The sequence below is a fragment of the Balaenoptera acutorostrata genome, chromosome 6 (assembly GCF_949987535.1).
Source record: "Balaenoptera acutorostrata chromosome 6, mBalAcu1.1, whole genome shotgun sequence".
NCBI lineage: Eukaryota > Metazoa > Chordata > Mammalia > Artiodactyla > Balaenopteridae > Balaenoptera > Balaenoptera acutorostrata.
Window position 1 is genome coordinate 115080950 of NC_080069.1, and position 27016 is coordinate 115107965.

The 27016-nt window shown below is 53.3% G+C and overlaps 2 protein-coding genes across 3 annotated transcripts; one reads left to right on the forward strand and one right to left on the reverse strand.

The window, feature by feature from the left end:
• Positions 1-11878: 11878 nt before the first annotated feature.
• Positions 11879-16045, forward strand: WDR38 (WD repeat domain 38). The gene is given in 10 exon segments (XM_007194793.2): positions 11879-12002; positions 12881-12991; positions 14035-14161; positions 14276-14376; positions 14710-14741; positions 14743-14788; positions 14996-15130; positions 15260-15409; positions 15831-15878; positions 15971-16045. Coding segments are annotated over 10 exon segments (894 nt in total). The 5' UTR covers positions 11879-11933.
• Positions 16046-16346: 301 nt separating this feature from the next.
• RPL35 (ribosomal protein L35) lies at positions 16347-24796 on the reverse strand. 2 transcript variants are annotated; one of them, XM_007194792.2, is made up of 4 exons: positions 24296-24796; positions 20281-20417; positions 19034-19115; positions 16347-16529 (listed from the first exon to the last, which is right to left on the reverse strand). In XM_007194792.2, exons 1-4 carry the CDS (start codon positions 24779-24781, stop codon positions 16380-16382), a joined length of 855 nt encoding a protein of 284 aa, XP_007194854.2. In that variant the 5' UTR covers positions 24782-24796; the 3' UTR covers positions 16347-16379. The 2 variants fall into 2 exon arrangements, with proteins under 2 accessions (XP_007194854.2, XP_057404526.1); XM_057548543.1 differs by lacking the exon at positions 24296-24796 and adding an exon at positions 20891-21001.
• Between the last annotated feature and the right edge of the window lie 2220 nt (positions 24797-27016).

Genomic DNA, 27016 nt, shown 5'->3' on the forward strand with positions numbered 1-27016 from the left:
TTAGAAGGAAAAATAGATAATCGGAGTAAGATAAGAAAGGAGAGAAAAAGGAAATGTATAACAAACAAGAAAAATAGAAAGCACAAAAGAAGAAGGTGGATTTAAATACCCAGGTAACTCGGGAATTACATTAAGTGTGAATGGACTAGATGATCCAACTAAGAGTCACCTCTAAAAACAAAGGATATAGCAAGGCCAAAAATAAAGATACACCATGAAAATAACAACCAAAAGAAAACCGGCGTAGCTATATCAATAGCAGACAAAACACACTTGAAGGCCAAAATCACTACTAGAAATAATGACATTTTATAATGACAAGAGGTTTGATTTGTCCATAAAATTAGCAATTTAAAAACTATATGCACCTAATAAAGTAACTTCAAAATATATAACACAAGTAGTAGAAGAAATACAAGGAGAGACAAGACAAATGTCACAGTCATAACGGGAGATTGTAACATATTTTCCTCAGTAATTTATAGAAAAGGCAGGGAAAAAAAAATCAGTTAGAATCTAGAAGATTGAACAAGATTAAGAAACCTGATCAAATGGATCCATCTGGATCGCAGCAGTCACACTTCCAGAAGGCACTGCCTTTGCACGGACAATGCAAAATCTGCAAACAAATGACCACATACTGGGCCACAAAGCGAGGGACTGAAATCATTCTGAGCATGCATTCAACCTAGAAATCAATTACATAAAGGATAACTAGAAAATCCCCACACGTCGGGAAATTACGAAACACACTTCAAACATAAAATCATTAGGAAAACCTTAAAAATGGGCAAAGGTAGGGAGACCCACTCGGGGCCTGGGGGAGGGGAACCTGCCTAGGAACCTCATCAGTTTTGTTTGTGGGGACAATGGGATGTGTGGCCATCTGGCCCCATTATTCCTGAGTGGTTTTTCAAAGCCAGCACTTATTGAGCACCTAGTGTGGGCCAGGTCTGTGTGCTCTCTCCTGATTTCTCACCAGGAACTTCTGTGGCAGGTCCCCATTCCATAGAGGACCAAGCTGAAGCTTGAAGAGGTCAAGTGACTCACCCAAAGTCACTCAGCTATAAAGCAGCCCAGGGTTGTCAGATCCCATGATTGTAATTACCTATGAGGCTGGTAGGATATACTCCTGTTTTTCAGGTGAGGAAACTGAGGCTTATGGCATAAAGCCAGTAAGTGATAGGATTTGAACTGGGGATTTGAGCCCCTGTCTAACTGGGTGTTAAGCCTTTACAGAGTGGGAAACTGAGGGAGGGCCGCTGGGACTTGCATGGGAATGCACGGCTGGGGGTGACTGGAGGCTGGGATTCAGGCCTGAGCTTCTGGAAAGGGAAACAAGTCTGAGAGGAAATGACCGCAAATGCCTCCCACCCGGACCCAGACAGGAAGGGAAGGACAATGCCCCAGACAGACTGAAGGAGAGGGTTTCTCACCCCCTAGCCCCGGGGCTGACAGGATTCCATTATCGTGAGGTCTCAGGGGCGGGGGCAGCTGAGCAAACAGCAGTCCTCTGGCAAGACACAAAATGGCCATTGAGGAAGGTTGGGGCCTTGGGGGAGCAGGCTGGGGGGGGGCGCGGCTGCTGTGACCAGCCCCCAGGTGCAGGAGGGAAGTGCCGCCTGCAGGCCATCCCAGCCACCAACCCTCTCAACGTATTGATGAGGAAGCCAAGACATTGGCCTGGGATCATACTGAAGGTCAGCCCCCAGCACTCTGGCCGTGGGGTGAAGGACTCAGCAGCCCCCTGTGGGCGCCAGTGCGCTGTTCCCGGCATGAGCAGGTGAGCCCAGGAAGCCACAAGTTGCCTATAGTTAATCCTGGAGCTCCAGCTCCCGGTGGCCAAGAGCAGACCTAGCCCAGAGAGGCCCGACAAGGAGCCCAAGGTCACACAGCAAGTGGAGGCTGCTAGTCTCTCCCTGCCCTGCCAGAGCTGCTCCTGCTTTCTGGCCAGAGCTCCATTTCCCACTCCACCTCTGTCTCCCAACCCCCATGTACCAGCTGTCTTCTCAGAGGGCAGCACAAGGCTGGTCAGATTTCCACAGGGCATGTGGTTGCCAGGTGTGGCTGAGACAGTTGGCAGGGCAGGTGGGCAGAAGGGGCTGTAGCTGCAGGAGGCTCCAGCTGGGATCGGCTGCTCCACACTTGCTCTGGGCTGCCTGGGGGGCAGGCACTCCGGGGTATGCCAGACCCTGGGTCTGCATCCTGACTCTGCCCCTGAAGCTGGCTGGTAATCCTGGCTTTGAGTCTCTTCCTCTCCCAGGCCCTCGAGTTCCCCATGTGCACACGTACTCACCCTATGTGATGAAGTAACACGGTATGCGGTGTGCGTAGCGTGGTGCCTGCTGGCATTGTGATGATTGGGTTATTATTATTATAATTACCTCCTGGTGGCCTGAGGATGAAAGGTCTGTGGACCATGTGACTCCCAGAGTTCAGGAGGCCTGTGGGCCATGTGACTCCCAGAGTTCAGTTCTTCCTCTCGGGCAGCCAGCACTCGCTTCCTAAAGCCCAGTGTGGTCCACCCCCTTGTCCCTGCTGAATGCCTCTCACTGGTCCCCAAGCGCAGTCCACAAATATTGGGAAATTAGAGTCATTCTGGCTGGAGTGGGGCCAGGGGCCCAGAATTCCATCCCTGGGTCTCCTCCTCCCGACCTTTCACCCCCTGAGGGAGTTCTGAGGCTCCTTCTTGCACTCTCTGGGTTCCATAACATCTACTTTGAGAACCACTGGCCTGGCAATGTGTTCCAAGCCCCTTAGTCTGGCATTCAAGGTGCATTTCCTGCACCTCTCCTCAGCTTCTCACTCCTGTTTCCTGTGGATGTCCCCCCAGTTGCCCAGTGCCCCCCACACCCCATTCCTGCCTCCCAGATCCTCTCCCTGTTTTGCAGCTGGCAGATACCTCCTTAACTCCAGAGGCCTAGAAGCCTACAGTCTCGGCCCAGAAGATGTCCCTCACTGCCTGAAGGGGGCCAATCCCTCCTCCCTGAGCTTCTTGGGCCCGGCAAAGCTCAGGAGCAGGCTCAGAGGGGTTGAGGGGCAGGATTCAGCAAGAGCCAGAGGGAGGGATCTAGGTGAGAGGAAGGCAATGGGGGTGGAGGACAGAAACAAAGAAGGAAGGAAAGGGGAGAGGAAGAGGAGGGGAGCATGCCCCATCCCCCTTCCTGCCCTGAAGCGAAGCCCATTGTTCCCAGCTCCAGTGGGGAGGAGGATTCCAGGACCCTCATTTTAGGGCCCAAGGTGGGCCACCAGCCCAGGAGACCAGGGGACAGAGGATAGGAGCCACCACCCATCCTGAGGCCCTTGCCCTTCAGTCCTCTGGGTAAAGCATCAGGCCAGATCTCACTGGTGGACTCAAAGAGGTAGGACAGGGTTTAGTCTAACTCAGTGAGCAGAACCGTGGCCATGGCTGTCCTGCCGAGGCTGTTGGGCCGACCCGCCTGGGTGCTGTGTGTTCCACCTCTCAGGGCTCCACTCCCAGATGATCTGCCTTCCTGAGCTACTTCCCAGGGTAGGGTCATGTCCCCCCAAAACCCCAGGAGGTGGAAATAGGTCCACTAGATGCTGACCTTGGTCTGCTACCTTCACAGATGCCCCAGAGCCTGAGCCAGCCTCACCCTTTTCTCCAACTCTTCTCCCCCAGAGCCAGGACAGACACAGGGAGACCAAGGAGCTGGGCACCAACTTCATCTGGATCCTCGCTATGCAGGGCCCAGAGGAGGCTGAACCCTGCTGGGTGAGGGATGGGCATCCAGGAGGACTTGGGCAAGTGTCTCAAAGCCTCACCACTAATTTGGTCCTGAGCAAACAAATCCTGCATGCCTTTTCCCTGGGCATCATGCAAGCACCTGGTACCTCAACATCTACTGAGCCCTTCGTTTAGGCCTGACCCACGCTAGTCTCAGGAGCCCCCCAGAGCTGGCCCTGGCACCGCAGAGAGGGCAGTGGGGCCAGTGGAAACAGCTCAAATGGCCTCTGACTTCAGATAGCTTGGGCTTGAGTTCCAGCTCTGTCTCCTTCTCATGCTAAGGCCAAGGCCTAGGGCAAAAAAAACACAACCCTATTTCCCCATCTGTGAAATGGAGGTGAGGCTTCCCAGCAGATAGGGTCATTGTAAAAAAATCACATGAAATGAGGGCTGTGAAAGGAAAACCAAAGCTGTACTGATGGAGAGTATATATGATATATATAATGTAGCCATTGATTTATTCATTCACCTATTCATTCATTCGAAAAGCATCTCCAAGACCTCCTCTGGGCCCATCCTGAGCACAGCTATGAATCATTTGCTTGCAGTCAGTGTGGCTCGGCAGCAGGGACTTGGGCTCAGGACCCAGGCTTGGCGTCCATTCTGGTTCTACTGTCCACCAACCATGTGATCTTGGGTAAGTTACTTCCCCACTCCAACCCTCGTCTCCTCATCTGCAAAAAATGGGATTGTACCCCATTCTGAAGATTGATTGAGATCAGTCGCCCCAAGTAGGCCATCAAGTGCTGGGAGTTTCATCCCTTCCTCTACCTCTCCCCTGAATTTTGTTGGGTTGGGACTAATTTCTTCTGGATCCAGTGAGAGGGCAGTAAGTGGGGTTTGACCCCAGGCTGCAATCTGGGGAGACAGAGGGGGTGATTGAGGCTTGAAGGGGCACAATCATACAAGAAGTTATTGGTAACCACTGAGAAATAAGCAGCCATTTCCTGAGCACCTATTACATGCAAGGTCCCAGGCCAGGCGCTCTATTTACTTTGCCTCATTTAACTGGGCAACACCTCCCTTCACAGAGCCCCTTGGACCAAGCATCACTGTCTCCACTTTACAGAGGGAAAACAGGGCTCAAAGGAGAAGTCACTAGAAGGACACCCACCCCCAAACTGTTCACAGCCATTCCCTTTAAGGAGTGAGGCTGGAGCCCGTAGGTAGTGAGTGGACACTTGTGTTATTTTTTAGCGATATATATATATGTATATATGGCAGCCGGCATGTAATTTAAAACATTTTTTAAAAATTAAAAACATTGGTTTGTGTGCTAGGAATAAAGTTGTATAGAAATGTGACGGGGGGACTTTCCTGGTGGTCCAGTGGTAAAGAATCCACCTTGTGATGCAGGGGATGCGGGTTCGATCCCTGGTCGGGGAACTAAGATCCCACATGCCGCTGGGCAACTAAGCCTGCGCGCCACAACTATTGAGCTTGCTCGCCTCAAGGAGAGAGCCCATGTACCGCAAACTACAGAGCCCATGTGCCCTGGAGCCTGCACACCACAACTAGAGAAGAGAAAACCTGCACGTCACAACTAGAGAGAAGCCCGCGTGCCGCAACGAAGATCGCGCCTGCCGCAACGAAAGATCTCACTAAGACCAGACACAGTCGAAAAAGAAAACAAGAAAAAAAAGAAAATGAAAAAAGAAAATAAATAAATATTAAAAAAAAAAAAATGTGACAGGGCCCAGAAGAGGCACAGAGGAGTGAGACCCAGGTTCAATGCCCTGTGTCAGCTGCAGGACCTGGGCCTGTCCCTTCCATCTTGGCAACAACCCCAGGATCATGGTGGGGCCATGAACCACCCCAAATTGGCGTAATTGAAGGCACAGGCCTCACCCGAAGAATAACAGTGGCAGCAACACTGGGGGCTTGGGACAATGAGTGACTCTCCTGTCCTCAGGCTAGTCTTTAACATTGTTGTGTCTGGGATGTTTTAAGAATTAAAAAAAATTAAAGAAATGAAATAGCATAAAAGTCCTCTCTGGCTGGGCTGTGGCCCAGACTCCACAAGCTGCATGGGCCTGTCACAGAGGCCCTGCCCAGCTGTACACCCGGCCCACCACATTCCGTCTTCATCTGGACCTGGCATCAGGAGGGTGGTGTGTTTGAGAACTCCATGGTGCTTGTCCCAGGGCCTCAGAGGTTTCTCCGTCTCTGTAAGAGTCACTGGAACATGGGAGAGGCCCAAGGGGCCTGTGGGCAAGAGTCGCTGAACACAAGCGCTTGGAGCGCAGGCATGGGGCCTCAGCCCACGCTGGTGACAGGGGGTGGTGGTCAGGCCCCCTGAGTGTCTCAGGTTCCTTCTGGCACCTGGGTCACTTTGCTACCCAAACAGGAAAAAAGTCTTAGAAAAAAACACAGTAAAAATATAACAAGGTAAATAAAACCAAGTCTCTAGATCTAGCAAATTGTACCCCAAGAGAGCCCGGGTGGAAGGTGTGACTGACACTACAGAGGCCAGAAGCCAGGAGAAAAGAAAGCACCATCATCCCACTTTTTTAGAAAGGATGAGTCCCCCAGTCATGGACCAGCTAGCCCATTATTAATTGCCAAGAAATTCTGGACGGATCATTTGGTAATGATTTGAGAGCGCTCAGAAAAGGAAGTGGTGACCAGAAATGCCAAAAAGGGTCACTAGGAATTAAATCAAATTGCTCTTGCCTCTCTGCTTTAATAACAGGGCAACTGCACCCAATCCAGATATATTAATACCTGGGTTTCTGTAAGACCTGGCAGTTCGTCTATGTATCTTTGGGGCTACAGTGGAAAAATGTGGACTCACGATGTAATAATGCTTTAGTAACAGCTGACCAACCCGGAGCACTTACTACGTGCAGGATACTATTCCAAGCACTTTGCATGTATTAACTCAATCCTCAAAGCAAACCTTACAAGATGAGTATTAATCATCCTCATCGTAAACATGAGGAAAACGAAGCACCGAACAGTTAGGTAACTTGCCCTAGGTCACTGCTGGTAGGTGATGAAGTCAAATTTGAATACAGCTGTCTGGCCCCTGAGCCCACAGGTGCACAGCTGATTTTAAACTGACCTAGAGACCCCCACTGATTAACAGGGGAGGGTGGAGGTGGGGGTGGAAGTCCAGATCTCATCGGGACGGGCAATCAAGATGCTCTGCCCTGGCTGAGGAGTGGGCACCTGACTCCCGCTGGGCCAATCATATGATCTCCAAAGATCTGGAAGTGCCCAGGCTTCACCCTGGATTCTCTGCCCTGTTTCCTGTCCTTCCCTGGCTGGCAGTGTTACAGTCCTTCCCACCTTTGATTTCTCCCCCCTCACCCAGCCCCTTCCCCTATGGTCCCTTTTGGCCATCGATGGTTTCTGCCATTTACAACCAGAGACCCCTGCTTGAGGCAGGAGCTCATAGCTCTCCTCTTGACTCAAATCTACCTCTAAGGCAAGTGGTCCTCCCCTAACCCGACCATTAGCGATGGGTGTGGATGGGTGCAAAAAAAGTGAGAGTCTCCAGTGATAGACCACAGGGCTCTGTCCTTATCCTTGTCCCGTTGATCATCATGTTCGCAATTTGGATTTAGAATACAGAAGGCCTACTCATAAAATTCGCAGCTGCCACAGTGCCAGAATTAATGCTTTGTGCAATGGCAGCCAGACTTACAATGCTTTCAAGACTAGATTGCTGGATGGGATCCAAAGAGATGACATTTAACCAGCATAATGTAAGGTCTTTCGTGTTTCCGAAGAATCCATTGTGCAAGTACCAGATCAGGGAGGGAGGTGACTGGACAGTAGTTCATGGGAAAAAGCTCCCACCGCAAATTCAGTGAGTCACCAGAATAAAGTAGCTGTTGAAAACACAAATGACTCTGGTAATGCAGGCTGTGTTACTAGAGTTGGAGAAAACTGGAGATGACAGTCCCTTTCAACCTGGCACTTGTCAGTCCCTCCAAAGAGCATGTTTCCAGTTCTGGTCTTCATACTTTAGGAGGGACAGTGACAAATACAGTGCATTCCAATAAGGGTGGCCGAGGTTGTGCGGAAAGGACTGAGACTCAAGGGTGTTGATCACCCTTAGGTGATCCCTGCGTGCAGGGGAGTCCCAGAAAAGACGCCCCAAAGGCAAAACATTAGGGGACCAGCTGTGGAAATTACAGAGATGTTTTGATCAAAGCCCTTGGGATGGCAAATAACCTAAACCACTGGAGCTTACTCAGCAAAGCAAGGAATTGACTCTAAGGAAACAGGTGTGTTTTAGGACAGCAGCCTCGGGGACTGGAGCTGGGAGCTGGAAAGCTGACAGGAAGCAGGGCATCTGACCCTCCACCTCTCTCTCCTCTCTGCTCTCTTGCTACAAAAGTTTTCTCTGCTTCCTGGGGCACTGTTGGAAACCGCATCCTAGCCCTGGCACGACGGAATCCACCAAACTGCTCAGGCCTGGGGGGTGAGGGGGACAAAGAATGGGGGAGAAGGTGAGGAAGCCAGAAGAGGGCAGGAGAGGTGGGCAGGGGCCAAACAGACAGGCCAGTTATTAAAGAATAATCCAACAAACACCTGGGTGCCCACTGCCCAGCTTCAAGCGCAAATATCACCAGGAGCAAGTACTCTTCAAGGCCCCCTGAATCCCCTTCCTGCCTCTCCCCACAGTTAACCCCTCTGGAGGCTGAGGAATTACTCGTTCTGGCTTTTCTTTATCGTTTCAGTACATGTGGATGTACACCTGAGAAACGGAAGGTTGCCTTTGGCACATCCTGATTTTTATATGAGGGGCATCACACTTATAGTGTCTTCTGCCATGTTGCTTTTTTGCTGAGCATTTTTTTTTTCGGTTGCACTTCATGGCATGTGGAATGTGGGATCTTAGTTCCCCGACCAGGGATGGAACATGTGCCCCCCACAGTGTAAGCTTGGAGTCTTAACCACCGGACCGCCGGGAAGTCCCTTTTGCTGAGCATTTTGTCAGATGTTTGCATTTTGATATGCAGAGCTGTAGTTTGTTCATTTCCCTGACTTTTGTAGCTTTCATTGTTTGACGGTACAACGTTTATTTCTACAGTCTTTGACTATTCAGGTTGTTTCCAGCCTTCTGGAACTACAAACAGGGCTGGATGTGTCCCTGGGAGTGGAATTGCAGACGCAGCCTGGGCCCATCTTCTACTGTGTGAGCGTAAGGTAGATTCTGACTCACTCAGGACTTTCCAACAGCCTGATGGGATAGGCTGTCCTGCAGGGTAGTGAGATCACATTCACAGGGGTGAGAGCTGTGTGTTGGGGGTGGGGCAGAGGCTCATACCCCAACCTCCCCAAGCTTTATTGAAAGAGTGTCTGGTGCAAGGAATGAGCTGGGGGCTTAGGGGTTATCGGACATGGGTTTAAATCTCAGCTCTACTACTCTTCAACTGTGTGACCTTGAGCAAGTCATTTTCCTTTCTGAATCTCTAGTTTTCTCTTTAAAATGGCTGTGTACCTATAGCAGTTTCAGAGGGAACCAAGGAGCCTGGGAAGGCAGATACTTTGAGGAAATGAAGAGAGGCGAAGCTGGTCCCAGGACCGTGGGTTACCTTCAGGGGAGGGAGTGAGTGGGAAAGTTCAGCACAGAGCCCCCTCCCCAGGCAGTCTGGGCTGAGGGAAGAGAGAATATGGCAGGCTCCCTGAGAATGAAGAGATAGTCAAGGGTGGAAAATATCCCCCAAAACCTCTCTTGGAGTGGCTAGAACCTGAGTGACTCGATCCCACGGGCAGAGCCTGAGCCAGTGAAATACTTCTGCTGCCACCATAACTGTGACCCACCCATCCTCACTCCTTCCCCTTGCTGCCACGGACCACATCCTGCAGGTTCAGCCCCTGCCCAAACCCAGGGTTGGCCATACCTTCAGCCCCTGCTGGGCATGAAGCCAGACAGCTCCTGATTACAAGGTCCTCTCTACATCATGAGGTGTACCTGGGCTGTGGGCCCCTTGGGTGATGGCTTAGGGCATTTGGAGCCTGACAAAGGGCATCCGAAGCTTTAGCTTCAAGTATTTTAAGCTAAAGTGACAAAGATGGATGTCACCCCCCCACCCCACCATTCTCTGAGCACTTACTGCACACCAGGTACCCTTAACAGGCACCATCTCACCAACTCTTGACAAGGCAACCACTGTCAGCACTCCCATTTTAGAGATTAGGAAACCAAGGCACTGAATGATCAGTTAGCTTGCCCAAGGTTGCAGAGCTAGTAGTTGGCAGAACCTGGGTTTAACCCAGAACTGTGGCTTTAACGCCCTATTTTTGGGAAGGGAGCTCTGACTTAGTCTGGGAGCTGGGCAAGGGAAGTCCAATCCAGGGGAAGTGATACTGGAGCTAGATCCCAAGGTAAGTGTTAGGCCAAGAGGGTGGGAAACACCGTGTGCACGGGCCCAGGGTGGGAGTGAAGATGGAGGGATAGAAGAAAGAGCCCATGTGGATAAGTTCAGGGAGTAAGATGGGGCAGGGGACAGGGGCAGAATGAAGCAGGAGAGGTGGACATGATGCTTTGGTCTCTGAGGGCTCTGGAATTCATGGTGGGTGATTCCAACCACAGACTCCTGGGTCAAGCAGAAACATTTTAACCCCAGCTACACTGCTATGGGCTGAGTGGTCGCTGGGCCTGGTGGACAAGGTCTATCCAGGGGACTCTGGGAGTGATGGGCTGGGCTGGGGAAGGCGGTTCTGGGCACTTCAGGTAAAGCAGGAGCAGCTAGGTGGCTGGGGCATGGGCTGCAGGGCGCCTAAGCAGACAGAAGGGGGAGAGGGCCTGGGGAGCCAGCTATGGGGGAGCCGTGTTCAGGACTCATGTCTGGAGCTGGGGGGATGGGTGGCCATATAGGCCCAGATGGGTCCCTGGGGAGCCAATTCAGTGACCTGGGCCCTTTGGGAGTTAGAATGGGGGTGGGGCAGCCTCAAAGCCACCATTGTCGCCCCCTCGCCTGCCTGTCTAGGACCTAAAATAGAGCAGGAGAATGGCAGATCTCCGTGAGAAGCATTTCTGGCAAAGAGGTCTGGGAGAAGGGGTGTGAATCACCACTGGGAACACCTCAGTTTGAAGCTCACAAAGCCCAGCTGTCCCAGCCCCATCCCCAGGGAGCCTGGAATCCACTGGCAAGTTGCGGAGTGGGGTACCTCAGTCCTGCTCCTGTCCAACTGTGGGGAGGGGACTGGGTTCTGGCCCCAGTTCTGCCATGGAGGTGCTGGATGACTGGGCCAAATCTGCCCCCTCAGGGCCTGTTTCCCAGGCTTCATCTGCTATGAGGCCCCTGGAATTCACAGCAGCTGGTCCTAATATAGGCCTCAGGGTCAGACAGACATGGGATGAGGTCCCAATTCCTTTCCTATTGGCTGAGTGACCTTGAGCAAGTCACCCCACCTCCTGGAGCCTCAGTTTCCTCATCTGAAAAATGGACATTGAAACCAAGTCCTGTTCTTTCTGGGTTTCAGCTGAACTATCCAACAAGGATCTTGACAGCTCCTGGGGCCTCCCTCCATGTCCTCCAATGGCACACTTTGTGCTGCCAGGAATGTTAACAGTGACCCCACTTTTTAATGTCCTGTGCTTTGCATACTGCCTCTGGCTCTCCACATCCTGGCGGGCTGGTATGAATATCATTTCCAGCCCTCTCCATGGGAGATCTTCAGCCTCAGTACTGGCCACTCCTGGAGGAAAGGGGTCTTGGATCCCGGCTGGGCCCTCATGGGCACCTACCTTGTGTCATGCCTGGAACCCTGGGGGGGCAGGGATGAGCCTCCCCTTTGTGCAGATGGGGAAACCTGACCGTCTCAAACTGTGCACCGGTTCGGTGCAGCTGCAGAGGCAGGCGCGGTTGTGTGGGGCTGGCGTGCCCTCTAGCGGCCACCATGCGCCACATTCCGCCCCGCGGCCAGAGATGTCCAAGGTCCGACTGGCAGCCGTCGACTGGCAGGGAAGTTCCTTCTTGGAGCCATCAGCGGTCCAGCCTGCTGCTGCCCCACCTCCCCCGGGCTGACAACAGTCTCTCCCAAGGCTCTCTCCTCTCATGGTTCCCCAGAGACCCCACAGCGGCTGCGCGCCCCGTCCCGATTGCCATGGAGACCGCTTATACACAGTTCCCCCCTTCCCCTCCACTTTGTCCTAAGTAGGGCCGGCAGGCCCGACCAGCGCCCGCCTAGGAGGGAGCCCGCCGGGGCGGGCGGCCGCGGGCCCATGAACAGCAGGGACCCAGGGACGCTGGCCGTGGACAGAGTGAAATTCTTCGGCCGGCACCGCGGGGAGGTGAGGCCCTGTAGATCTCTGCCCAGATCTTAGGCTTCTTGGCTTTAGAGTGGTTCTTGGTTCTGTGTAGTGAGAGCCCGAGTGTTCTCTGGGCTCCAGTTGCAGAATGGGCTCTAGAATTCTAAGCACTGGTTCCAGAGGGGGCTCAAACTCCCGGCTGATTCCGGTGCTCTTTGGACTCTGGTTTAAGAGGGAACTCAGGGCTTAGAGTAGATTTTGCACTAGTTCTGGGCTTCAGCTCTAGAATGGGCTCTTGGCTTCTAGAGAAGGCTCCAGCCTCTGGCTTCAATGAGGACTCGCTCTGAGCTTCAGGTTCTGTTTTTTTTTTTTTTTTAATTTTTGGCTGTGTTGGGTCTTCGTTGTTGCCCACGGGTTTTCTTTAGTTGCGTCAGCAGGTGCTACTCTTTGTTGCGATGTGGGGGCTTCTCATTGCAGCAGCTTCTCTTGTTGTGGAGCACGGGCTCTAGGCACACAGGCTTCAGTAGCTGTGGCACACGGGCTCAGTAGTTATGGCTCGCGGGCTCCAGATGCGCAGGCTCAGTAGTTGTGGCACACGGTCTTAGTTGCTTTGCAGCATGTGGGATCTTCCCAGACCAGGGCTTGAACCCATGTGCCCTGCATTGGCAGATGGATTCTTAACCACTGCGCCACCAGGGAAGCCCCAGGCTCTGGTCTTACAGGACAGCAGAGAGGGCTCCAAGCCCTTGGCTCTCCTGCAGGGTGGTTCCTGAGTTCTAGTTGTTGAGAGAGGCCTGAAGTCCAAGCTCCAACCCCAGGCTCCTGGGGCAGTATTTATGGCTGGCCCAGGAGTCTGGGGTTAGGGATGAGCAGAAAGGTGTTTCTTGCCCCAGGATAGGACTTTTGTGCTCTCCTTGCAGGTCAACTCTTCTGCCTTCTCTCCCAATGGCCAGAAGCTGCTCACAGCCGCTGAGGACGGCTGTGTTTATGGATGGGACACCCAGAGTGGGCGGCTGCTGTGGAGACACAGGTGGGGCTCTTCACCCCAGACGGGGAGACTGAGGCCCATGGCCCTGTTGTGGCGTTCTACAGTACCTACCACAATGACCTCTGACATCTGAGCTGAGCATCCATACAAGACAGCCCGGGCAGGGCAGGGCAGGGGCAGGAGGGCAAGGAGACAGGACCTGGTCCCTGGGGTCCTGAGCCTCTGACTCTGACAGACCTGGACTCAAATCCTACCACTTAAAAAAAAAAAAAAAAAAAAATTTAAAAATCTACATAATACCCTATTAACCATTTTAAAGTGTACAGTTCAGTAAAGTACATTCACATTGTTGTGCACCTAGCTTCCAGAACTCTCTTCATATCTTGCAAAACTGAAACTCTATACGCATTAAACTCCCCATTCCTCCCTTTTCCCAGCCCCTGACAACCACTGTCCTGCCTTCTGTCTCCAATTTGACTAAGTACAATACCTGGTATAAGTGGAATCATACACTATTTCTTTTGGTGACTGATTTCACTTAGCATAATGTCCTTAAGGTTCATCTATGTTTACCTACTTTTTTGACTGTGATTGCACTCAAGTCATGTCACCTTCTCTGCACCTCTTATTTCCTCTTCAGAATGGGGATAATAGTTGCTACCCTATAGGATGAGATAATGCAAGCAAAGTGCCTGGCACCCAGTAAGAACTCAGTAGACATAACTTATAATTATTAAGAAGACAAGAAAAAACAAATCTGGTAATTATAGGGCAGACTGATTCATGTTGTAATAGGGAAAGTCCAGGGGCTGGGGAGCTCAGAGGGTAATGAACCTACGCTGAGCTGTCAAGGCGTTTCTGGGACGTGCTTGCATTTGAATTGGGTATTGATCTTCCAAACAGGCAAACTGAGTTGGGCATTTCAGACCAAGGCATGGAAGCCCAGGAATTTTCCAGGTGGCTGGAGGGTAAGGGTTAGAAGGAAGTGAGGAGAGGGGCGGTAGGCAACGAGACTGAAGAAACTAGCAGGGGTTAGACTGCAAGGGCCAGAGGTGGAGCGCAGTGCCCCGTTCCTTGACCACGGACGCCCACCCAGGCCCCGTGAGGTTCTGCCGCTTCTCCCCCCATGGCTGCCTCTTTGCCAGCACCTCCTGTGACTGCACCATCCGCCTGTGGGATGTAGCAGAAGCCAAGTGCCTGCAGGCCCTACACGGTGAGTGGGCTGGGTGGGACTGGGAGCCAAGCAGCCAGGCCTGGGTTCCCTTTCGGACCCTGCTGTGTCCTGTGCCACCTCGCCCCTGCCTCGCCGCCTGGCCGGTGCCTGCAGGTCACCAGCGGAGTGTGGAGACCATCAGCTTCAGCCCTGACGCAAAGCAACTGGCATCAGGCGGCTGGGACAAGAGGGTGATGCTCTGGGAGGTGCAGCCAGTGAGGCCTGGGATCCAGGGGTGCACACCATCCACAGCTGCCACACCTTCCAACTGGGAAAGGCTGTTCCATCTTTCCCACACCTGGCATCCCATCCCCTTGCATCTGGCTGCAGCTACCTCCCCAGGTCCCCTCCCCCCACCCTCGTGCCTCAAGACCTCCGCCACGAGGTTCCCCCTGCCTGTACTGCCCTCCTCTCCTGCCAAGGCCCGGGAAGCCTCCCGTAACCCCTATGCTGCATCACACTACCCAGGCAGCCCCACAAGGAGGGCCTGGGTCTGACCCACCTGAGGCAGAGAACCTGGCACGCAGCCTCTGGGCTCTTTCCTCCAGTCAGGCCAGGTGCTGCGCCACTTGGTGGGACACAGACTCTGTCCCAAGCAGTGACTTCACACCCAGCTCAGACTGCTCGGTGAGCCACACCTCTGCCCGGGGCCCCACCTCAGTGGCCTAACAGTGGTTAGAATTCTACACCTTGACAGTGACTTAGCTCTTCTGAGCCTGTCCCGTCCTCTGTAAGATGGGGATTCAGCAGGGCTTGGTGAGATGGTGCCTGCTTTCTGTGAGCCTAGCCAGTCGGGGAACCGGGAGGCGCCGTGCTCATGGCAGCTGTCTGCAGGCCACCGGCTCTTGGGATTCCACCATCCGCATGTGGGACGTTCAGGCAGGGACCCCAGTGATCTTCCACCAGGAGCTGGAGGGCCACAGTGGCAACGTCAGCTGCCTGTGCTACTTAGCATCTGGCCTATTATTGGTGGGCTGGGCTGCCTGGGTTCCAGGGCGGCCCCTTGCTGACTACAACTCTTTTTGAGGGTCACAGGCCATTTTGGGGGCAGAGTATGCAGGCCCCAAACCTCTATGCTTAGAGCTGTCTTCTGTCCAGGCGTCCGGCTCCTGGGACAAGACTAGCCACACCTGGAAGCCCTCAACCGGAAGCCTGCTTGTCCAGCTCAAGGGCCACATCACCGGGGTGAAGAGCAGAGCTTTCTCCCCTGATGGGCTGCAGCTGGCCAGCACTGGCTACTCCTACATGGTAACCCCACCCCATCAGGCCTTCCTTCCTGCGAACTCCTACCCCACATCTTCCCTACCGGAGCCCTCAGCACCCCATGTCCAGAAATGTCCACATCCCTATCTGCCCTAAATAGGAGGCTACCAAGGGCAGGACCCAGGTGCCAACCACTTCCTTACCAAATGCCTGGCACTAAGGTCTGCATTGGCCCAAATGTTAGTGGCACTGACATTTCTATGACTCAGCTTCGGGGGAAGGGAAAGTATTGCACTGAATTTCTGCATCAGATATTACGTAGCCCTTGTTAAACACACTTCACAGACAACAAAACCCAGATCAAGAAGTTAACATGTTGGCTAAGACTCACCCCAAGGTGATTTTGTCAAAGACACCAGACTTGCCTATGAGACTTCCCTACCCTCCAGCTTGTTTTGATTTCCAGCTCAAAGTCTGGGACTGCAATACAGGAAAGTGCATTGAGACCCTGAAGGTAAGGTCTGTGGCTATAGCAAACAAGGGTGCAGAGGAAGGCCTGCTAGGGGAGGCCCGCACCCCCAGAGCCCCATACCATGCTTTTGGCAGGGAGTCCTGGATGTGGCCCACGCCTGTGTCTTTACCCCAGATGGGAAACTCTTAGTGTCTGGAGCTGCTGCTTAGGCAAAATGCCAAGTTCACTGCAAATCACCCAGAGCTGCTCAAACAGAACATCACTACCTATGGCTCTCAAGACCTTCCACCCCTGCTTCTCCCTGCCCAGGGGGCACAGGACCAAAGTAACCATAAGAGAGTGCCCAATAGGCCCCTGTGGCCAGGGCTGCCATGGCCCCCCGCCAGGGCCGCCAACAGCAGCAGGCCAGCCTGCTGGGATCCATCGGACACCCGGTAACCATAACCAGGGCCGCACCAGCCCACCTCTCCAGCACTTAGTCGAAAACCCTATAAACACAAAGCAACACCAGCCAGTTTGTTTGTTTTATTGACACCTGGATGCTCAGGCCTTGACCGCGTACTTCCGGAGCGGGTACAGCCGCTCCTTCCGCTGCTGCTTCTTGGTCTTCAGGTTCTCTTCGTGTTTGTTGAGCCGGCGGCGCATGGCACGCGTTTTCTTGGGCCGCAGATCCAGGGGCTTGTACTTCTTGCCCTGGGTGAGGGGGAGCAGGGGGAACATGAGGACCAGGGTTTGGGAGCTACTGCGGTAGCTGAGGAAGCCACAGAGTCGGAACTGAGATGCTGGGACGTGCCTGGGGAGATGCGAGTGTGAGGAACTGTATGACACCCAGCCCAGGAGGGGACTGGAGACTGAAGTGTCGCCAGGCCATACTTTGCTTCCTAGCTCTTTAATTCCCCCAAGTTCAAGGTTGGGAAGGACTGTCCTCATTTTCTTTAAGTATATTGATTTGCTGGGCTAAGAAGTAATTTTGCCCAAATCTCAGCGAAGCTGTAGTGGAACTTGGGGCGCACACCCAAGTCAACCCACTCCCTACTTGGTGCTCTTTCCACCAGATTCCCAGCCGTGGAATCAACGTCACACCCCAACCCAGCAAGGGATGTTTGGTACCCACCAAGTCCTGGGGGCATTTCCTGTTATCTTGGCTTAAATTATGTGTGTGTGTATGGGAGGGTGAGATGTGCAGCTTAAGCTGGTGCTCGATTTATCTGAAGGACCTGCCAGGTACCTGTGGTGACATTCCCACCGAACACATGCATCTCAGAGGGAAGATCTGGCTTGGCCAAGACCATCCTGCTATGAGGGGCAAAGCCCCCCTTCCTGACTTGGCTCCTGCTCTCAGACCTTTATCAGGGCATTGTCTCTCCATCTCTGCTCCCACTCGTTCCCGCCCCACTTCCTCCTCAGTGAGTCAGTCTAGGCTAAGGCAGCTCTCATGGTCCCCTTTGTTCTGCAAAGGTCCCCTGGGGCCTCTTCAGTTTGAGGCCCTGTGCTGGGTGCTGGCTTAGCTACAAAGGAGACCTGCTCCCTGCTCAAGGAGCTCCCAGCGCAGCGGAAAACAGAAAACACGTGGTGCATCAGCGTGGAGGAGGAAAGAGATTAAGGAAGGTTTCACCTAAATGACTGACAACAGCCTTGAAAGCAACAGGCACGTCAACTGAAAGAGAAACCAGAGTGGGCACAAAAGCCGTGAAGAGTGACAGCTCAGGCTGGGAGCTGCCAACAGCCTGGAGGGGTAGGCACATGGCAAGCGTATGTGAGCTAAGCGGGGTTCGGGTCATGAACAGCCTCAGTGCAGAGAACTGCAAGGAAAAAGCTAAGCAGGAGATGAGGGCAAGCTCTTGTGGGGGGGTCGGGGGTGGACCTGGAAGCATGAATGTCTGTCCACCCACATCCCTCATAAGTTGGTACAGGTCAGGGCTTCATCTGTTTCCAATTTACCAAGCACCTTAGAGCTCTGCGGTCCAAGAGAGTGGCCACTAGCCACACACACTGTTTACATCCTTCAGTCACTGTGGCCACATAAGCGCTTAATAGGCACGCATGGCCAGAGGTTACTGTATCGAACATCAACGTCTCTCATACAGAGACCTTACCTCTATCTCCAGGAGTCCCGCCTGGCTGTTTGGGGGAGTGTACTCACTGGATGGTCATGAAGGCAATTTTTCCAGGCCACAACTCTACATGGTCCCCTCAGAGCCTGATGAAAGCTCCAGACCCAATTCTCAGAAATACGTTCCCCCACACAAATGCACACACGTCCAGGGATGGCAGCAACCTTCCCCCCACATGCCGGTGTTCTCTGGGCAGCTAGCCCCGGCACACCGTGATGACTTTTTTGATGTGTCAAACCCTCCAGTCATTCAAACACTAATTTGGGTATTGATATGAAGCCATCTTACAGATGCTATCAAAGTCCCTAATCAGTCAGCTTTAATTAAGAGATTATCCAGAGTAATCTGGGTGGGCCTGATCCAATCAGTTGAAAGGCCTTAAAGGCAGGGCTGTGGCTTTCCCCAAGAAATCCACCTGAGGGCAGCAGCTTCAACCAAACCTTGAGCTCCAGCTTGCTCATGGATCCTCTCTTCCCGACAAGTGTGCCCCCCACCATCAAACGAGCCATTTCCTTGTAATAAACCAAATGCGTGCATACACAGTATATAGAATCTCCTACCGGTTCCATTTCACAGCTTGAACCCTGACAACACTAGTTTTAGGCACAAGACCAGAAAATGACTGTAAAAATTCTAGGCTGAGTGAGGGGCAGGCACCTGTGGAAAATCTCCAGGAAGCACTCAATCCACCCTTACCAAGACATGGTTTGGAACCTAGGCCCAATCCATCTACTGGGCAACTTAACCTCTCTAAGCATTGAGGTCCTCATTTGAAAAATGAGGATACCAGATGCTTGGCAGTGAATGACAGTGCTAGCAAGACCATTAAAACATTTAAACAAGACTGCCCAAACTCAGCTGGTGAGGTTTTATTCAAAACCATCTCCAGCCAGACTCCCACATCTTTGATTTCTTGACAACTGCAGCCCCAAGGAAATGCAGTCTGCATGCCATATGCTAGTAAGAAGGCGAACACATCCACAAGCGGAGAAGTCTCTAGAAAGCCCAGTCCCAAGCACCCCAGCAGGAGAAGCTCACCATACTGCCCCTCTAGCCAAGCACCACCCTCCCTTAGCCACTAACCTTATAGAATTTCCTGAGGTTCTCTTTCTGAGTCTGGTTAATGACGGTGAGTACACGGGCGATGGATTTGCGAACAACTCGGCTACAAAACAGAGACATCAATAAAGATGGGGAAGACACACAGCACTCCCCAAGCTATCTATTTCAGGGCCTGACCCAGATGTCATAGGGCAGGGGCATTCCCCATCAGCTCACCCACATTCACCCAGGAGGTACCTAACCCAGTCCAGGAGGAAGGTGTACTGGAGGGAAGAGAGACAATAGATGAGTATCCCAGGAGTGGGGACATGGAACGGCTGGCACATCCAGTGCTTTCGAAGAGTTGTGAAGTATTCACTGAGAAGGCTTAATGAGGACAGGTGAAGGGCAGATCAGGAAAGACCTTCCATCCCAGGCCACATATCCTGAGGGCTATGAAGATGACCTAACCAATGCCGATCTGAATGAGCTGACTGGAGGGAATCATGCCACAAGCTGGGCAACCAAGTTAAGCTTAGGGAGTCCCAGGAAGGGCCACTGGGGAGGGGACAAGGCTGAAGACAGGAACAGGCTGAGAATAAGTGAATTTGCAGTCATGTTGAATATGAGAGCTGCTCAGTAAATGACTGGTAAACACGGTCTTGAGGATTCAGCATGCACCACCACAGGAAAATTATTGGGTGCCCATTTTACAAAAAAGGAAAGAAAAACCTGGGTGGTGGGCCAATCTACCCACCAAGTAGGATGTGGCAGAAGCAGAATTTATGCCCAGGTTGACTAACTCCAAATCCATGTTCCTTTCACAAATCTTGATTCTTGCTCCACCCACGTACATCAGTAAGTTACACTACAACTCAAGTAAGGGGTGCAAGTGATCCCTCAACCAAGTGAGGGAGGATGAGGAAAAAAATCCAAGTGCTGGTGGGAGGTAGGAGAAAGGGATCAATGAGACATTCGAAGGTACCATTAAAATGAGTCTTCAGGGACACCCAGCTTTCTCCAGCCAGAGAAGCTGAAGGAGGTTACTCCAGGCAAAAGGACCACAGATCAAAGGCAGGTAAAGGCAACAGGTAACCACACACCTGGGCGTGAGCAAGGGGAGCCTAGAGAGGCTGGCTAGGAAGGGCACGACATTCCGACCCACGGATGCATGGAATGGGCACTTAAACGGACACCTCCTTAAGCCAACTTCGAAAATCCACAAATGTTCCTGACGCATATGTATCTCCCACGCCCTGAGGGCCGTAGTCTGGCCTCCCGTCACTTACATCTTGGAGAGTTTGGAAGCCGCGCCGCCTGTTACTTTAGCCACGCGTAGCTGGGACAGCTCCACTTTCAGGTCCTCCAGCTGTTTCAGCAGCTCCTCCTTCTTCTTGCCGCGAAGGTCTCGAGCCTTAATCTTGGCCTGAACGAAAGAAAGGGTCTGGGTCAAACACCCGGCGGGGCGGTCTCCCCCTCGGCCACTTACCGAGCCTTCCACCGGCCATCGTCCCCTCCACCTGCGTCGTAATCAGCCCCTGGAGGGCGCGCGCCTCGCCCCGGGCCAGGAGCGCGCTGGAGGCCCAGCACTACAGTGCCTTGGGCAGGGCAACCCAGACCGCAGCAGGCGCGCCCTCGCCCAGGCCTGCTGCGAGGCTGGGCCACTATCCCCATTCCGCAGAGTGAAAGACGGAGGCCCCGGCAGCGCGCGCGCACCTCTCCTGGTCTAGGCCTGCGTGGGGAGAAACCGAGAGGCCGGCTGAGGCGGCGCTAGGCCATTCCGCAGGGCCTCCCACAGGCCGGGCTGGTAGATGGGCTCTCAGGATTCGCCACGCGCCCCCCAACCCCAGCCCCTGAGCCCCACAGCGCGCGGATGGCGCCCGATTTCCCTACACTCACCATGACTGTATAGTGAGCCTCCGCCGCCTTCTCGGAGGGAAAGAGGAAGGGGCGGGGCTGACCTCCACAACTACAACCGGGTGGCGGTGGGCGTGGTCAATAACGCTAGCTGGGGAGCCCTGGCTCCGCCCCTGTCGCCCCACCCCCGCGCGAGGAAAGCTGTGGTCCGGCCCGCCGAGCCCCGCCCCGAGGAGCCAGAGACCCGCCCAGCAGTGCCCGCGTCTTCTTCCCGCGCGCTGGAGAATACTTGGGTCCGGTGTATTGCCCAGAGCAGCGCTGTGGGGAAATCGAGGCCTGGGGTGGCGGCAATTTACTGGACTAGTAAGGAGTCGGACTCATCCATTCATTTATTCGTTCATTCATTCATTCGGTAAACCTTTGCAGGTCGCCCACTCTGTGCTACTCCGAGCTGGGCGCCGGTGTTCCGGGGGTACCGGGCATGAAGGTTGAGGGTTTTCAAAGATGAATTAACATGGCCTCTGCCTTGGAGTAATTTAAAGTGCAAGGTGGGCGGGGAAGGGCGGGGTCAGACAACTATAATCCAACTGCATAAAAATTCTAGTGGAGACAGCATGCGTTAGGGGAAAGAGCATTCATGGCCTTTTCTTAGTGAACCTGACCCGGTTTCAAATTCTTATCCTGTTGCCTGGTGCTAGCTGACTCTCTGCAAATCCCTTCCCCTCCCTGAGTCTTAGTTTTCTCACCTGTGATATGAGGTATTTATAAGGATCAGGAATATAACATGTAAAACTCTTAGCACAAGACCTGATGCAGGACTTCCCTGGCGGTCCAGTGGTTAAGACTCTTAAGTTCCAATGCACGGGGCACAGGTTCCATCCCTGGTCGGGGAACTAAGATCCCACATGCCGTGGGGCACGGCCAACAAAACAAAACACCTGATGCATAACAAGCGCTCAAAATATCATCACCATCAATATTCCCAGTTGAATGAACACTTGAGGTGGCCTGAAAGTTAAAGGGGGGATCTCACAAGGGAAAGTGCTCAGGCTTTCTGACTGGACAGTTGCATTGTTGCCCCAACCAGCAAGCATGAATCTGTGCTCTAGTGTCACTCCATTGCCCTTAACAAACGCACACCCACACGTTAGAGCTCTAGTTAAAGCCAGGTTGGCCCCTTGCTGCTGTCAGGTGTCTCCTCCAGGAAGCCTTCTCCCATCCCCTTATGGGTTTCCGTTAATGGATCGTAGCCTTGGACTAAATTGGGACACAGACCCCCCCCTTGTGTGCGAAGCTTTCTGGGCAATCCTTTCTTTAGACCCAAACATACTGAATTAAAATGAAATTTATGTGTCTATCTCCACAGCCAGCCTGGAAGTTCCCCAGGGGTCAGAACCATGGCTGACACCTTGTTTGGTTTTTCTCATTTCCAGGCCCAGCATACGGATGCTTGTTGGATGAACTGAAATAATGAGCTTTGCCCAAGATCACAGGGAGGCATGCTTCCAGGAAGTGGAGGGAGGTGGGGAAGAGAGAGCAGAGGACATTCTTGGCATGGATTAGTCTTAAATGGAAGTTGAATGGTGCACAGGGACTTGACTGTCATATTTTCCAAATGCTTGTAGTTCTATTAAAGGTAATGATTGTGTACATGTTTTCTGAACTTGAAGTCACCTATGACTACCCTGTTTCTCTTACATGCCACATCCAACCCACTCCCAAATTCTGCAGCCTCTTTCTTCAAAATACCCAACCTCTTCCCAGGTTACTGGCACCTGCCTGGACTGAGCTGCCATGGCCTGTCACCTGGACCACTGATGTCACTTCTTAAATCACCTACTTTGGCTCAGGCTCCCATGTGTTCTCAATACACATTTGAGGGACACTTTTCAAGTCAGATCATGTCACTGCTCTGCCCAGAACTTCCAGGGCTGTCCTGAGTTAAGACCACATCCTTTCCTCAGCCTACAAAGCTCTACAGCATCCGCCCCTCCCCCCCCCCACCTCCCTTCCATCTCATTTCTTCTCACTCTTCTGCTCCAGTATGGCCTTGCTGTTTCTAGAATACACCAAGCCTGCCCTGTCTTTGAGCCTTTGCTTGGCTCCCTCCTTCACTTCCTGCAGGTCCTTGATCAGCGTCACCTCCTTGGGGACACTTCTCTTGACCGCTTTATCTGAGGTACTCTCAGAAACTGCATGTTGTTTTTTTTTTCTCCTCAGAACCCAGTCATCCCTGACATAGTGTGAATTTTTAATTCTGCTCCCTTGACTGGAATGGAGATCCACGGTCATAAACACTGACACTATTTCATTCACCAGTTTATTTGGGGGCTATTTCCTTACTTGTAAAATGGGCATTTTGGTTTAAAATTCCTTCTGATCAGGATGTTCTGGGGATATGAATTTCTGTTGTCTTGTGGCCTCCCTAGGTCACACAGATTTCTTCCAAGGTATGGAGCTGATAGGCAGGTCTTCCAGGACCCCTGATACTTTTATTAGCACCAGTTTCCCACTGTAGGAGTCTATCTTTAGCACCCAAGATTAGGTAGCATCCTAGTCTGACAATATTTTTTTGATCTGTAGACACAGTTCAATGGGAAGTATTCGAAGCAATGAAAACGAGTCTCATTAACTTCTATCGGTCTTTACTAAAAGGAAAACTATTATATGAAAACAAAGACCCAATGTAGTCTCAGGCTAAGTCTCATTGACAGAACCCCTCAAGCAACAGCCCAGGCACCTAATCTTGGCACTACAATGTTGTCCTTGGCTCTGCCCTATCTCTCCCCATCTCAGACTCTGGAGGTTCGCTTCCTACCAGGATATTCCTCTCCAGCCAGGCAAGATATCTCAGCCCCCCAGGACCTCGCCCTTCCTGCCAGGATGGTGGCCACAGGGTCATCCCCCTATCCCCGCCCCCTACACACCCGGTCAAGGTGACTGCTACACACGCGGGGCCGCCGCCCTCTCAGACCCAAATGTCTTCATTGTCTTGTCAGCACCCTGGATACACTTTAAACGTCTTTAAAGTCTCCCAGCCCATTAACAATACGGTCACTACAACAATAGGCAGACGCAACCTCCTCTGAGCTCAGTGTGGTGGCGTCCAAAGCTCCTAAAATCCGAAACTTAGGTTCTCCCACTCCACGTCACTCCCCGGGGCATAAGAACTACTACTCATCCCTCAGGCCTCAGCTCGAAGGTTTCTTCTCTAAGAAGCCTGCCCGGCACTCAACAGGCCGAGCCGGGCGCCTTCTCCTGGGGGCCCCGTGCCCCCTCAGTCTGGGCAGAGATGACACCCGGAGTCGGCGAGTGTGCCCGCTCCGGCCCCTTCCAGGGCCAGGGGCTCCTCGGGTGCAGGATCGAAGCCGAAGTGCGCAGCTATGGCGTCCACGTGCTGGGCCTGCGCGGCATTGGGCGCAGGCTCCTCAGACGGGAAGACTTTACCTCTATGAAGACAGGCGTCCCCCCGGAGCTCCACGGGCCTCCTTCCCGGCGCTTCCCGATGCGCCCCACCTCCGTCCCACCGGTACTTCCGGTTCCGGCGTGGGCCGGAAGTGGGCGGGCGGCGGCGGCTGCGCGCGGAGGAGGTGGAGGAGGTGCCGGGCGGCAGCTTCCCGCCCCCGAGCCGGAGCCGGTTCCGAGCGGAGTGGAGTGGAGGTCTTCCCCGGAGCGTAGCTGCCTGAGCGGGCGCCGAGCCCCCGCCATGGCCCGGAACACGCTGTCCTCGCGCTTCCGTCGGGTGGACATCGACGAATTTGACGAGAACAAATTTGTGGACGAACAGGAGGAGGCGGCGGCGGCGGCGGCCGAGCCAGGCCCGGATCCTAACGAGGTGGACGGGCTCCTGCGGCAATATCCTTCTCCCGCGCGGCGGCCCGGACTCCCCTTTGGCCTGGCCTTCCCACTTCCCTCATCCCCGGCTCTGGCCATTCAGGCCGACCTCCCCACTCCTCTCAGCCCCGGACCCCTCAGGTCAGTCTCCCGACTCCCTTCCGATCTGGCTTTCCTCGGGCCACACATCCCCACTTCCCTCTGACCCGGCCTCCCCACTCTCCTTGTCCCCGGCCCGAGCCCTCAGAGCCTCCCTCAGCAGCGCGGCCCCACGCGGCCCCCGGATCCTGGTGGACCGGCCTGCTCGGCGGCCCCAAGAGCGTGCCGGGGGGGCCTCCGGCTCGTAGGCCCCTCACTCTTGCACGAGACCTCTCCCCTTTCTTCCCCATTGCCTCCCCACCCCCTCAGTCTGGCCCTTCCTTGGGCGCCCGATCACTCCATTCCTCCTATGCGGGAAACGGGGCCATACTCGGGCATGATCGGCGGGAGGCGCCGAGGTGAGCCACCGCTGAGTAATTGAGCGGCCAGGGCGGCTCCCAGGCACAGTCCTCTCGGGCCGGATTGCAGCACCACCTGAAAATAGGTGGGTGGATGGCTGCGGAGAAGAAAGGCCCCACCGGGGGAGCCAAGACTGCAACCTTAGTCCAGCCCTGAGGTTTGAGATCGCACCTCCCACCCCAAAATCATTCTGACCCTGCGGCTTAATGCCAGTCTTCCTCACCTGTTCTTAGTTTCTTATGACCATTCATTGGGCTTTGGACCTCGATGGTCTCAGCCACGTTCAACAAGTGAGTTTTGACACCCCCCCTCCGCCCCCCGCCATAGGCTTCTTGTGCAGGAAGCAGTGGAAAAAACTAGTCGTTTAGAGCTAAGAAAAACCAGGCAGCATAAAGTGAGATGTAAAAGTAGAGCCCCACGACTGGAAATGACTGTTCTGTGGTCACAGAAAACAAGCATTTAGAAAACAAGATTAAAAATAGAGTTGGCTGTCACAGCCTGCTTGGTCCCTTAGCCGTTTGAGCACAGGAAACTGACTTATTCTCACAGGAAGGATTTTTCTTTATTCAAATGGTGTTACAGGAAGTGCCTACCCCTCCCCCGCACTGGCCAGGGCAGGGTTGGAGGCTCCTGCTGTACTGTATATAAATCAGGTTCTGGGTGTTTAATCAATTGACTCAGCTTGGGAAGTCGAGCCCATAGACTGCCTTTGGGAGGAGTCCTGCAGTGTTCCTCCAATGTGCCTTTGAAACAAAAACCTCCAGACTTTCTTTGTTTGAACAGAAATGTGTTTTCAAAGGTGGTGATTCAAACTTGTATTTCCTGCCCCATCAGGATCACCCTGTTTACCCCATTGGTGAAATGGGGCCATGAGAAGGGCCCCCATGAGGGAAGGTTGATTCTGCAGTCTGGTGCAGAACCTGGCTCATGGGCAGGCATTGCTAAAAGGACTCCAGTGTCAGGCCTGTGGCCCAGACCATCCACAGAAGGGGAGGGCAAGGTCCAGTTATCTGCTGTCTTGGTCTTGGCGCTGCAGAGACTTGTTGAAGGTCATCTCTTGGTACGCTCCTCACATGATAGGTTCCTTGAGGCTGCTTGGAGACCTAGGCTTAGCACATCAGGGGATGGTAGTTTCTCCACTAATGGCAGTGTCAGAAACCTTGTTACCATGGAGAGTGTACCTCTTGGGATTGGGGAAAGGGAGGTTAGCAAATGAGAACTGAAATCCTGGCAAATGTGGGGCCTAGGAAGGAAGGAGGAAGGAGCTAATATTTGCTGAGTCCCTACCATGTGCCAGGTCTTGGATTTATGTTAGATTATTAAACTATAGAAAGGGCTTCTAGGAGTCTTAGGACAGAGGCGAGGGGAGTAGGGATAGGGGTTGGTTGATTGGAGTGAGGGGATGTAGGGAGTGGGCCTGTCCTAGTACTGTATAGGGAAGCGAGTCATGGTGGGAGATCACACACATGAAATAGAGCGTGGGCTGTGCATCCACACAGACCCAACTCAGTCTTCTATAGCTGTGTGACTTTGAATAGGTCACTTACACTCTCTGAACCTCAGTATCCTCCTGTGTTAAAAGGAGGAGAACCAAGCTGGGCTTATAGGTTCCATGAGAGCATCACTGGACAGCATCCCAGAAGGCTTTAGCACAGCGCCGGACACACAGTACGTGTCCTGGACATGCACCTTGGGCCTGTGGGTGGAGTGGCAGCAGGGGATTGTAGAAAGAGCTTGGCTTTGGAGTCAGGCATCCTTGGGTTTGAAGGCCAGCTGGACAGCTTAGCTTTGTGACCTTGAACACGTCATTTTCCTTCTCTGAGCCTCAGATTCATT

Excerpts from the sequence above, each read along its gene's own strand:
- RPL35 (XM_007194792.2), bottom strand. The coding sequence starts at position 24,781 with ATGGCCAGAGCCGGGGATGAGGGAAGTGGGAAGGCCAGGCCAAAGGGG. Across the intron at positions 19,116-20,280 it reads GCTTCCAAACTCTCCAAGAT|CCGAGTTGTTCGCAAATCCA; the intron begins GTAAGTGACGGG and ends TCTGTTTTGTAG. Across the intron at positions 16,530-19,033 it reads ACCTCAGGAAATTCTATAAG|GGCAAGAAGTACAAGCCCCT; the intron begins GTTAGTGGCTAA and ends CCCCTCACCCAG.